Genomic DNA, 12,367 nt, shown 5'->3' on the forward strand with positions numbered 1-12,367 from the left:
TAAAGATTGATATCCCTTACATAAAGGTTATATTTAAAAGTATCCAGTGGGGCAAAATGCAAGATTCTATTTTGGTAATGTTTATATTACCAAAAAGACTTAAGAGGTGACATACCATCATCAACAGTTCAAAAAGATCTAGTTAATTTTTCCAAGTTGTCTTTTTTTAATGCTTGTTTATATTTATAAAAATTCTTTCACTTTGACAATCATAGCATAACTAACTTCTTCTGGTTAGTAAGATTAATAATAACTGTGTCTCATATCTTATCCTTGCACTCTAAATTTTAGGTAGATAGGGTTATTTAAGAAGACAGTATATTTCTTTCACGTGATTTTTACATTGGTCCTGGAGACAAAATGCCTGGGATTGAGTTTGGACTCTGCTACTGAATGTGACTAAATTGCTGTTTTATGTATTTACAGGTATATATAAAATAGTGTGGTAGCAAGAACCCAAGCAGTGAGCCTGAAGCCAAAACCTGCCTTTGCCAGGATATCCTGTTCAAATTTAATGAAAAATAAGAAACATTGGCCAAGAAGGTAAATGGTAAAATTCAAGTGCTACAGAACAGACTACACAACTTGAACAGATGATATGCATAATTTAGAAGAGATCACATCCTGTAAGTAAATACACCTGTAACCTTCCAAGTTAATGATCATAGAACAAACCACAAAAAAATCCAGTTACTGATACTTATTTTTTCTGAAAACAAACAAAACACTGGAAGTTCAAATACTATTAATAATATAATGCTCCTCAAGGATGTGAGAATATAGGAAAAATATTAATATCTCTTATCAAAGGTAAGATTAGACAAACAACACTACAAGCAAGAAACTAACCAAAAAAGACTAGTATCTACACAACTTCCAAAGTGTTACACTAAATAAACTATTACCCATGTAAGAAAGCATTAGTAACACAGTCTCAGGGAAACAAATACACAGATGTTTCCCTTTTGCAAATTTATAGAAAAACTAAGATGTAATCAATTGGTAGAGAACTGAGCCTATATAAAGAACTCAAAATGGAATTTACAGCATTATAAAAAGATTAGTTGGATGCATTAAAATGAATAAAGTCAATTTACGTATAATTAATTTTAGATATTACTGCCAAACAATGCACATGCAATCTGATAATTATCATAATAGTAGATATTAATGTTTAAAAGCCAAAATACTATTTTAAAAGCCATGATCTAGGGAAAGAATAGGAAGCAAAAATTAGACTAGTAAGTTCTCACTTTACCTGGGGTGGTTAACCAATAAATGTTTCTTTTTGCATAGTTAACAATAAACAATGTTTAAGTACTTTAATCCTAAAAAATGTGCAGTCTCCTATCATGAAAGGACATCTTTTTTGGGTGTTAGTTCTAGAAGGTCTTGTATGTCTTCATAGAACTGTACAAGTTCAGCTTCTTCAGCATTACTGGTTGGGGCATAGACTTGGATTACTGTGATATTAAATGGTTTGCCTTGGAAATGAACAGAGATCATTCTGTCACTTTTGAGACTACATCCAAGTACTGCATTTCAGACTGTTTTGTTGACTATGATGGCTACTCCATTTCTTCTAAGGAATTCTTGCCCACAGTAGTAGCTATAATGGTCATCTGAGTTAAATTCACCATTGCAGTCGATTTTAGTTTGCTGATTCCTAAAATGTTGATGTTCACTCTTGCCATCTCCTGTTTGACCAATGCTGGTAAAGTAATGCTCAAAATTCTCCAAGCCAGGCTTCAACAGTACATGAACCGTGAATGTTCTGATGTTCAAACTGGATTTAGAAAAGGCAGAAGAACCAGAGATCAAATGGCCAACATCTGTTGGATCATCGAAAAAGCAAGACAGTTCCAGAAAAACATCTATTTCTGCTTTACCGACTATACCAAAGCCTTTGACCGTATGGATCACAACAAACTGTGGAAAATTCTGAAAGAGATAGGAATACCAGACCACCTGACCTGCCTCTTGAGAAATCTTATGCAAGTCAGGAAGCAACAGTTAGAACTGGACATGGAACAACAGACTGGTTCAAATAAGGAAAAGAGAACATCAATGCTGTATATTGTCACCCTGCTTATTTAACTTACATGCAGAGTACATCATGAGAAACGCTATGCTAGATGAAGCACAAGCTGGAATCAAGATTGCCAGGAGAAATATCAGTAACCTCAGATATGCAGATGACACCACCATTATGGCAAAATGTGAAGAAGAACTAAAGAGCCTCTTGAAAAAAAAAAAATAATAAAGAGCCTCTTGTTGAAAGTTAAAGAGGAGAGTTAAAAAGTTGGCTTAAAACTCAACAACAGAAAACTAAGATCACAGTATTTGGTCCCATCACTTCATGGCAAATAGATGGGCAAACAGTAGAAACAATAACAGACTATTTTCTTGGGCTCCAAAATCACTGCAGATGGTGACTATAGCCATGAAATTAAAAGACAATTATTCCTTGGAAGAAAAGTTATGACCAACCTAGACAGCATACTAAAAAGCAGAGACATTACTTTGCCAACAAAAGTCCATCTAGTCAAAGCTATGGTTTTTCCAGTAGTCACATGTGTATGTGAGAGTTCGGCTATAAAGAAAGCTGTGCGCTGAAGAACTGATGTTTTTAAACTGTGGTTTTGGAGAAGACTCTTGAGAGTCCCTTGGACTGTAAGGAGATCCAACTAGTCCATCCTAAAGGAAATCAGTCCTGAATATTCATTGGCAGGACTGATGCTGAAGTTGAAACTTCAATATTTTGGCCACCTGATGTGAAGAACTGTCTCATTTGAAAAGACCCTGATGCTGGGAAAGATTGAAGGCAGGAGGAGAAGGGGACGACAGAGGAGGAGATGGCTGGATGGCATCACTGACTCAATGGACATGAGTTTGAGTAAACTCTGGGAGTTGGTGCTGGACAGGGAGGCCTGGTGTGCTGGTGTCCATGGGGTCGCAGAGTCAGACACAAATGAGTGACTGAACTGAACTGAACTGAATCTTAAAAAATATTGACATCAGTCAGTAGTAAATTGAAAAAAAAATTTAATTGCTGTCAAAATAGCTAGAGAAAAGGCAAAGACAAATATATATACATTGACAATGGACAAGAGAAAATGTAAATGCTGAAGAAAATTTCAATAAAACACAAAAATAGCAAGTGTAAGACAAGATGACATAGAAAGAGTAAGCTTCTCCTGATTTAATTACCCTTTACAGAAAATATGCTCAGATTTGTTTACACAAAGTACATCTGGTATTTGTTGTTTAATGGAAATACACCTAAAATAAAATAGTACAGAAAGACTTAGAATAGCAGTAATATGGATCAAGATAAGACTATATTAGAATTCTAGTAAACTAAGTTGCTGCTTATTTTGGTGGTCATGGACTATGAATTATTTTAATTTACTTCTCAGCACTTTTCTGTACTTTGTCATTTTAATTAAGAAAAAATATTAGTCAGAAACACAAATACTGTGATCTGTGGAAAAATATATCATGCTTCTGGATTGGGATGCAGAGTAAAGATGTCAATACTTTATTATGTATTTACTACAATTCATCAAAATGGTTTTTAAACGTGGCCAAGATATTCAAAGCTTTAAAGGTATAAAAAGCAAAAAAAAAAAAAACCAAAAGTTCACAAAAGAAATAATACATATAATGAAACACTAGCAATTAAAAAGGTGGAATGAAATATACAAAATCATTACTACTTAGGTGGTAGTTTAACAAGTGAGTTTAATTTTTTTCTGTGTACTTTTCTATATACATTTACCCCAATAAGAATATCTACTTTTACAAACTATTGAATGCAACAGCTTGTTGTATTTTTATAATTTAGTTTTTGTTGTTGTTGTTGTTTGTTAGTCACTAATTTATGTCTGACTCTTGGTGACTCCTAGACTGTAGTCTGCCAGGCTCCTCTGTCTAGTGGATTTTCCACAGAAGAATATTGGAGTGGGTTGCTATTTCCTCCTGAAGGATCTTCTAGAGCCAGGGATTGAACCTGCATCTCCTGCATTGGCAGGTGGATTCTCTACCACTGAGCAAGCCGGGAAGCACCATAACTCCTTTCAGTTCAGTTCAGTTCAGTTGCTCAGTAACTCCTTTCAGTTCAGTTCAGTCCAGTCGCTCAGTGGTGTCCAACTCTTTGCAACCCCAAGAATCGCAGCACGTCAGGCCTCCCTGTCCATCACCAACTCCCAGAGTTCACTCAGACTCACGTCCATCAAGTCAGTGATGCCATCCAGCCATCTCATCCTCTCTCGTCCCCTTCTCCTCCTGCCCCCAATCCCTCCCAGCATCAGAGTCTTTTCCAATGAGTCAACTCTTCGCATGAGGTGGCCAAAGCACTGGAGTTTCAGCTTTAGCATCACTCCTTCCAAAGAAATCCCAGGGCTGATCTCCTTCAGAATGGACTGGCTGGATCTCCTTGCAGTCCAACGGACTCTCAAGAGTCTTCTCCAACACCACAGTTCAAAAGCATCAATTCTTCGGCACTCAGCTTTCTTCACAGTCCAACTCTCACATCCATACATGACCACAGGAAAAACCACAGCCTTGACTAGACGGACCTTACCTACAGTCAAATGATGCAATCAATTATAATTTTTATTTTCTTTATACATGTCTATATTCTCTAAACTCAATATGCAGAGCACATATTAACTCTAAATTCAGAAAAAAAAAAATGTTTAAAAACAACTGTCTTCCAACATCCATCTTCCACTGTGGTAAAAGTCAGCTAACACCCCAATGCTCCAATTTTAATGTGTTTCCTCTTGTACAGTCCTCAGAGGCAAGGGAAAAGTTTCAGTTTTCAAACAACAGGTGATCTGACATGTCATCTTTTCTGAAAGTGCTAAAATGAGTTAGCCTAAAATTCAGCTTTCCTGTGAATTGCTTAGTTTTTTTTTGTTTGTTTGTTTTTGTGTGTGTGTGAAAATGTGAGTTTCTATTTTTGACTTAGTTTTAACAGAGTGAAGAACTTGGGATTTTTAAGAAGCATAGGCTACTCTTTGACAACAGCAAAATAAATAAATAAAAGAGAGAAAGAAATTAATTCCTCAAAAGATATGCACATTGAAATGACAGAATGTTTCCGTTTTGCATACTTTACTATATGTTGTAATTATAGATGTATTTTTAAGAATATGATCAATTTATCTCATCTGTCCATCCTTCCAACCAACCATCCACCCATTTATCCATTATCCCCAGAAGTAATCCCTAGCCCAAATGTGTGTTTATCTTCATTATGTACATTTTATACTATAACTATAATTGGAGATATATATTTATAAATAATATATAGTATCACTTAGCTTTTTCTACTTTACATAGTTATGCAGGGATGGTGATCATTTATCTGTTCTTGTTTTTCTTAACTATTACTTTCCTTTTCTCTGTACCTCTCTCTACTATTAATTTCTTCTTTCTCAAGTTCTCTATGATTAGACATACAAAAATGCATACACAAAGTCTGTAATAAGCCTATGGATATGTTTCTTTAGATACTGCTTCTTTTATTTAGATGTAATAGATTCTAAGCAGCTTATTTATTTTTTAATATTAAAAGATACCCATGAAAAATAAGAATCCTTTCCCCCATATCCTCATTTTTAAAACTACTGTCTTCCAGTTTACTACGTATAAAGTTTTATACCAGTATTATTTTAATTTCATTTCCCTTTTCACGGCTACTTTTGTGGAGCATCTTTTCACACACTGATGTTTAGTGATTGACCCTTCTATTATTAGTCTACTTTTGAAATTGGAATTTGTTGTCTTATCGATTTTGAGAGAACTCTATTTGATAAATATTAATAGGGTTCAGGAAAAGTTATCTTAGACTATGGCACCTTGGCATACTGAATATCTTTACACTGAAAGAATTTGTGAAATGGCACGTGCAGGTCATAAGGGCCTCAAGTCAGAGAGACCCTGTGTTGTGCTGTGCTTAGTCGCTCAATTGTGTCCAACTCTTTGTGACCCCATAAACTGTAGCCCGCCAGGCTCCTCTGTCCATGGCAATTCTCCAGGCAAGAATACTGGAGTAGGTTGCCATGCCCTCCTCCAGGGGATCTTCCCTACCCAAGGGTCAAACGTAGGTCTTCTGCACTGCAGGCAGATTCTTTACCAGCTGAGCTACCAGGGAAGCCTGAGAGATGCCCTGCTTACATCTAAAAATGTTTGACATTTTAATCACAACAGCTATTTGATTCTTGTGATACTTATCAACCTGTCATTGACTGTATGACATGAAGCCATACTTGTATTCTTGAATTTAATCCTATTAGGCCATGGCTATGCAGAGTAACGGAGAAGGCAATGGCACCCCACCCCAGTACTCTTGCCTGGAAAATCCCATGGGCAGAGGAGCCTGGTAGGCTGCAGTCTATGGGGTCGTGAAGAGTCAGACACGACTAAGCGACTTCACTTTCACTTTTCACTTTCATGCATTGGAGAAGGAAATGGCAACCCACTCCAGTGTTCTTGCCTGGAGAATCCCAGGGATGGGGGAGCCTGGTGGGCTGCTGTCTATGGGGTTGCACAGAGTCGGACACGACTGAAGAGACTTAGCAGCAGCAGCAGCAGCAGCAGCAGCATGCAGACTATATCATGAGAAACACTGAGCTGGAAGAAGCACAAGGTGGAATCAAGATTGCCGGGATACATATCAATAACCTCAGATAGGCAGATGACACCACCCTTAAGGCAGAAAGTGAAGCGGAACTAAAGAGCCTCTTGATGAAAGTGAAAGAGGAGAGTGAAAAAGTTGGCTTAAAGCTCAAACATTTAAAAAACTAAAATCATGGCATCTGGTCCCATCACTTCATGGCAAATAGATGGGGAAACAATGACAGACTTTATTTTCTTGGGCTCCAAAATCACTGCAGATGGTGACTACAGCCATGAACTTAAAAGACACTTGCTCCTTGAAAGAAAAGCTATGACCAACCTAGACAGCATATTAAAAAGCAGAGACATTACTTTGCCAACAAAACTCCGTCTAGTCCAAGCTATGGTTTTTCCAGTAGTCATGTATGGATGTGAGAGCTGAACCATAAAGTTGAGCACCGAAGAATTGATGCTTTTGAACTGTGGTGTTGGAAAAGACTTGACAGTCCCTTGGACTGCAGGGAGATGAACCCTGAATATTCACTGGAAGAACTGATGCGGAAGCTCCAATACTTTGGTCACCTGTTGCAAAGAACTGACATTGGAAAAGACCCTGATGCTGGGAAAGACTGAAGGCAGGAGGAGAAGGGGACAACAGAGGACGAGATGGTTGGATGGCATCACCGACTCAATGGACATGAGCTTGAGCAAGTTCTGGGAGTTGGTGATGGACAGGAAAACCTGGCATGCTGCAGTCCATGGGGTCGCAAAGAGTTGGACACCATTGAGTGACTGAAGTGAACTGAGCTGAATTATCTCTTTCTGCTTTATTTTGATTTATCTTTTTGTTGTTTAATTTTTTAAAGGGAATTACTTTGTGGATGAACCAAAAAAAAAAAACCTCAATAAAATTTGAGATAAGGTACTATAATTTAATAAAATGAGATTATTGGGTGATGGGCAAAATATACATCCCATCTCTGTAACTATTAAGTCATATGTGCCTTTTAGCAAGCTAATAGGCATAGCTAATAGTTTCCACATTTGTAAACTGCAAAAAGAATACAGTCTTGAGATTCCATTTAAGAAATTAGAGGGTCTGGAAGAATAAGAGACCTTGGGAATCACCACTGTTAGAAACAATAATATCTAAGAGAACCAGGCTGTCTATGCTAGTGATATATAATGGAGACCTATATTCATTCTATAAATATTCAGATCATAATCAAGTAAACTCCTAAAAAGTTTCACAAATATGAATGCTCCAGTACAAGACTTCAAGATGGTGCATTTTAAGTTACTTTGCTTAAAATGAAAGAATGATTAAAAAAAAAATACTGTGCCATAAAAACTCACCATCATATTTCTGTTAGAAATAAGGAACCTGGGGTCAAATAGGTTTCTAGGGACTTCACAAACACTGTGATCTTGCAAACAAAAATCTAGGTATATTTATTTACCTATATTTATATTGGGAGATGTGATCACCTAGATTTGCAAAGAGTCTGGGACCTGAGAGAGGTTGAAAAGACTCTTCTAGATTTGCAATCCAACTTTCTAACTTTAGCCTGTGATTAAACCTTTCCATGGTCTTACTTTCGCTACTTCACCAGAGACCTTTTCATTGTTGGACAGCTACAACTCGTAAAAACTCTATGTCCAGTCACAATTTACCTCTAAAATTTTCATCTATTTTTTTTTTTTTTTCAGTCTCTGGAGCTTAGCAGAAGAGAACAACTCCCCATTACAGAAAAGAGCCCTTTACATATTTGGAGATGGCCATCTAAATTCCAGGATATTTGTCTTTTACAGCCTGATGGCAACATGGCAAAAGGACATAACTCATTGATTCAAATGTTTTTCTCTAAAGGAAAATGCTTTTATGACTTATAAAGACAATAACCTTAAATTTTTTTTCAAGTTCTACCATAAATGCTCACTATTTTTGACAGAGGGATAGAAAGGTCTAAATTTATTTGTGAACTGCCAAAAGATTTCAAAGAAAATTGCATTACATTGATGTATGTAACCTCATGAATTCTACAGAATTTTTACATACTTATTTACTCCACTAAATTCTTAGAAACTATAAATAAAATATTTTTTAAATGTTTTTAAAGTATGGGTTATCTGGCAAAATACTATTGAAGGATGGATTTCAACACATCTTCAAATATCTGCCAAAAATAATTTTTTGCATTTATACTTATTTACAAAGGATAAATGCAGTAATATTTTTAAGTGGTGCTAAAAATATCACTTACATCAATTATTTTTGTATAAAAAGGGAGGAAATATTTCATTAAGTATAACATCATACAAGGGAAAACAAATTCCAAACAGTAAACCAAGAAACTGATACTGAGCAACAAAATTAAATGTCTATACAGGAGTATTACTTACGGGTACAATTCTGAAAGCTGTTCAGCTATTGCATATGCTGTTGGGTCTCTGTCTAATGCATACAGAGTAATATCTGGCTCCTTCTGTAGAATGGCTCTTGTGTGTCCTCCTGAACCAAATGTCATATCTAGGAAAACCTAGCCAACACAGAAAGAGAAAATTACCACTTAGTAAGAACAAAATTTATTCTTGCCAGCTTACTTTATTTCTAAACACACACAATGCTTTTAAGATTTGATAGCAAATAGAAAAATAATTATACTATTATTAATATATTTATTTTTGCCTAGAGTTCAATTTATTTTACATAAAGTTTGGATCAATTATGACTGATCAGTGCAAAAGAATTTGTCAGAGTATCAACAAAATAATAATTTTTGTCATAGGCTGGCCAGTTCATGACAAATTTACATTTCCTCCCATGAGGTCATACTGGCCATTGTGTTGTGCTGCTAGTTTTTCAATGCTTTCAAGCTCCTGGCTAAAAATATTTCCAACAATTTCTCATCATTTGCAAACAGTTTACAATTGGCGTGACTCACTTTATCACAGTTTCTCTAAACACTTCATATTAAGCATAAAGATATTCAAGGAGAGAGAGAGATTATACCTAACAGTAGTCATAGGACAAATATTTAATTAACAAATTAGACCAGGAAAAAGCCCAGGGCTTAAGTCAAAACATCTGTGATAAATTCTATCTTTGCCACTAAGGAGCTATATTGCCCTGGAAATGTCACTTAAAATTCCACTGTGTCTAGACTTTTCCAGAGTTTAGAAAGAAAAAGAAGGTTTAGAAGAAGATATCCCAATATCTACCTAATTGGTAAGGTGACACATAACTTCTCATTTAAAGTGAAAGTCGCTCAGTCGTGTCTAACTCTTTGCGAACCCATGGACTGTATCCTGTCAGGCTTCTCTGTCCATAGAATTCTTCAGGCAAGAATACTGGAATGGGTAGTCATTCCCTGATCTAGGGTTTGAATTCAGATCTCCTGCATTGCAGGCAGATTCCTTACTGTTTGAGCCACCAGGGGAGCCCCAAACTTCTAGGAAGTGGCCAAAACAATTTTGAAGTAAAAGATTTACCAGGACAACAGGATACAATATACAGGGGTACATACTTTTAAATGCTTGAATCATTCAAGATCCAGTTAATGAAGTTAACTGGATCTCAATCTATTTCTTAGCTATTTTATTTAGCCGCACTAAAAAAAAGCCAGCTGAGAGTTCAAGAAACTAGAAATTAGACCAGGACCACAATGGAAAAGAATATTAAAAAAAGATTATAAATATTTATATATTTATATATAGATAGATATGTGTGCGTTTGTGTGTGTGTGTAAAACTGAGTCACTTTGCTGTATAACAGAGATTAGCATAACATTGTAAATCAACTATACTTCAATTAAAAAACAAAAAGGCCAAGTGGGAAGAAATCAGGCCTGGAGCATAAGAAATATATATGTGAACAAGGTTGTTGAATTGTAGTTAATTTGGAAGTCAAGATACTCTCAACACATCCTCTGAAAGTTATGTTCTTTAGTTTAATGCACTCTCAATAAATTTCACTGATATGATGAAAATAAAAACAATTATTCCAATAATACTGAATATTATAACAACATACACTAGAAGTCAGACTGTTAAAAATGTTTAAACATAAAACTTTTTTAAAAGTTCATGTGTACATTGCACAAAGGAAATTCCTATAATGGATCTGGACATTTCTCTGTCCTGAATATTATAACTTTTTCCAGGGAGAGTGGCCAGAGACCAGGCACAATTATGCTTTGATTTTTTTTTTTTTGCTACAAGCTACCATGCTGAGTCCTGTGTTCCAATCATGTCCTCAGAAAAGTTAGCCTACTATTCAAAGAATAATATGGAGGAAGTCTTCTGACGAAAATTGAGAAGAGGAGGTATTTAAAGCATTACATCAGATGTAAATGTGATGAAAAGGTACAGGCACTGCTTTTTAACATAAATTTTTTAGCATAACTTAACCTTGCACTGCTATAACTATCAGCACGAAAGGTATGGCTACATATATTTTTCACCTTTTTAAACAGTAACTTTAAAACAATACTTGAAGTCTTATTGTTTTTATGGCTGTTAGCTTAAATCTCACGATTGAGTAATTTCCTCTCCCAGGCTGTATACTTATTTTATACATCTATGAAAAAGTAAAAATCTCCCACCATAGTTCACCTCAGTTTTAAAATTGCTAGCGGTTTAGCATGATTTAAACAGAGAACTTTTCTAGGCTTGGAAAAGTTATATACATGAACCAAGTAGCTGAATTGTGGTCATGCTTTCTTGTTAATCCCTAATATCAAATCCTATATAACCCTAGGTTTAAACTAAGAGTATATCAGATAAAGTAATTTGAACATGATTGCCTTCTCTCAAGCCAGGAAAGCCCCAATCAATATTTAAAAAGAAAAATTCTCATTATAAAAAATATTCTGGAAAATGTGAATGAGATGATTATAATTTACATGATTATTTTTTAATCTATCATGATTATGCCCTTGGTGATATACTGACAATCAAGGAAATTTTCATAGTAAAAACATAATCTACTATTACCAGTCAAGTGTAACACAAAGGATGAAATAGGAGACAAATGGGATTTATGAAATGAGAACTGAACCCTACCATATGTCTTGGGTTAATAGGTGAGTGGAGCCATCAAATTTCATTTTAAAAATTCTAATACACAATGCCCATCAAAAATTATAAGTGACATCTAGGCCTTGTGAGTTACCCAGCACTACAACTGAAAAAGGAGCAATTAGTTTTTCCACATGCGATTACATTTTTTAATTTGTACAATTTGATAATAAAATAAGGAAACTGGACAATTTTTCTTTGCTTAACAAATGTACAAGAACAAAAAATCTGAATGCTTCCAAATAATATTTTTACAAATCTCAACTGTACACATATGCAAATGTTTATGCTACAAACATATGGAATTCTTTCTTTGAATTACCTGATATAATTTATCTAAAAAACCAAACCCATATTTGATACCAAGAATTTTTTCCTGGTAATTTCATTTAATACCAGCATAACCCTGACCAAATCATTTTAACTGCCTAAGTTTCAAATTCTTCATCTAAGAAGTGGGAATAAAACATATCCTTATTTATCCTGAAATTTAAGATTATCTTATTTCTTCCTTACAACCCTGAAGTAGGTGTTAGTAAGTTTTCTACACACAGAAACTAAAATTACACTAAGCTAATAAGTGGATAATGCAACAGCTGAATACAGGTGTATCTGGCTCCTAAACACTCTGACTATGCATTAAATCAATAAAGTCTATCTA

The 12,367-nt window shown here is 35.3% G+C and overlaps 1 protein-coding gene across 7 annotated transcripts in view; it reads right to left on the reverse strand.

Annotated features, from left to right (window-relative positions):
- METTL15 (methyltransferase like 15) overlaps nucleotides 1–12,367 on the reverse strand; it is a 271,881-nt gene that overhangs the window by 157,708 nt on the left and 101,806 nt on the right. For all 7 annotated transcript variants that reach the window (XM_027562783.1, XM_027562782.1, XM_027562777.1 and 4 more), the window contains one exon: nucleotides 9,031–9,167. In XM_027562783.1, coding sequence (XP_027418584.1) covers nucleotides 9,031–9,167 — 137 coding nt within the window. The remainder of the gene's footprint in view (nucleotides 1–9,030; nucleotides 9,168–12,367) is intronic.

The sequence above is a fragment of the Bos indicus x Bos taurus genome, chromosome 15, assembly GCF_003369695.1.
Source record: "Bos indicus x Bos taurus breed Angus x Brahman F1 hybrid chromosome 15, Bos_hybrid_MaternalHap_v2.0, whole genome shotgun sequence".
In the NCBI taxonomy this organism is placed as follows: Eukaryota; Metazoa; Chordata; class Mammalia; order Artiodactyla; family Bovidae; genus Bos; species Bos indicus x Bos taurus.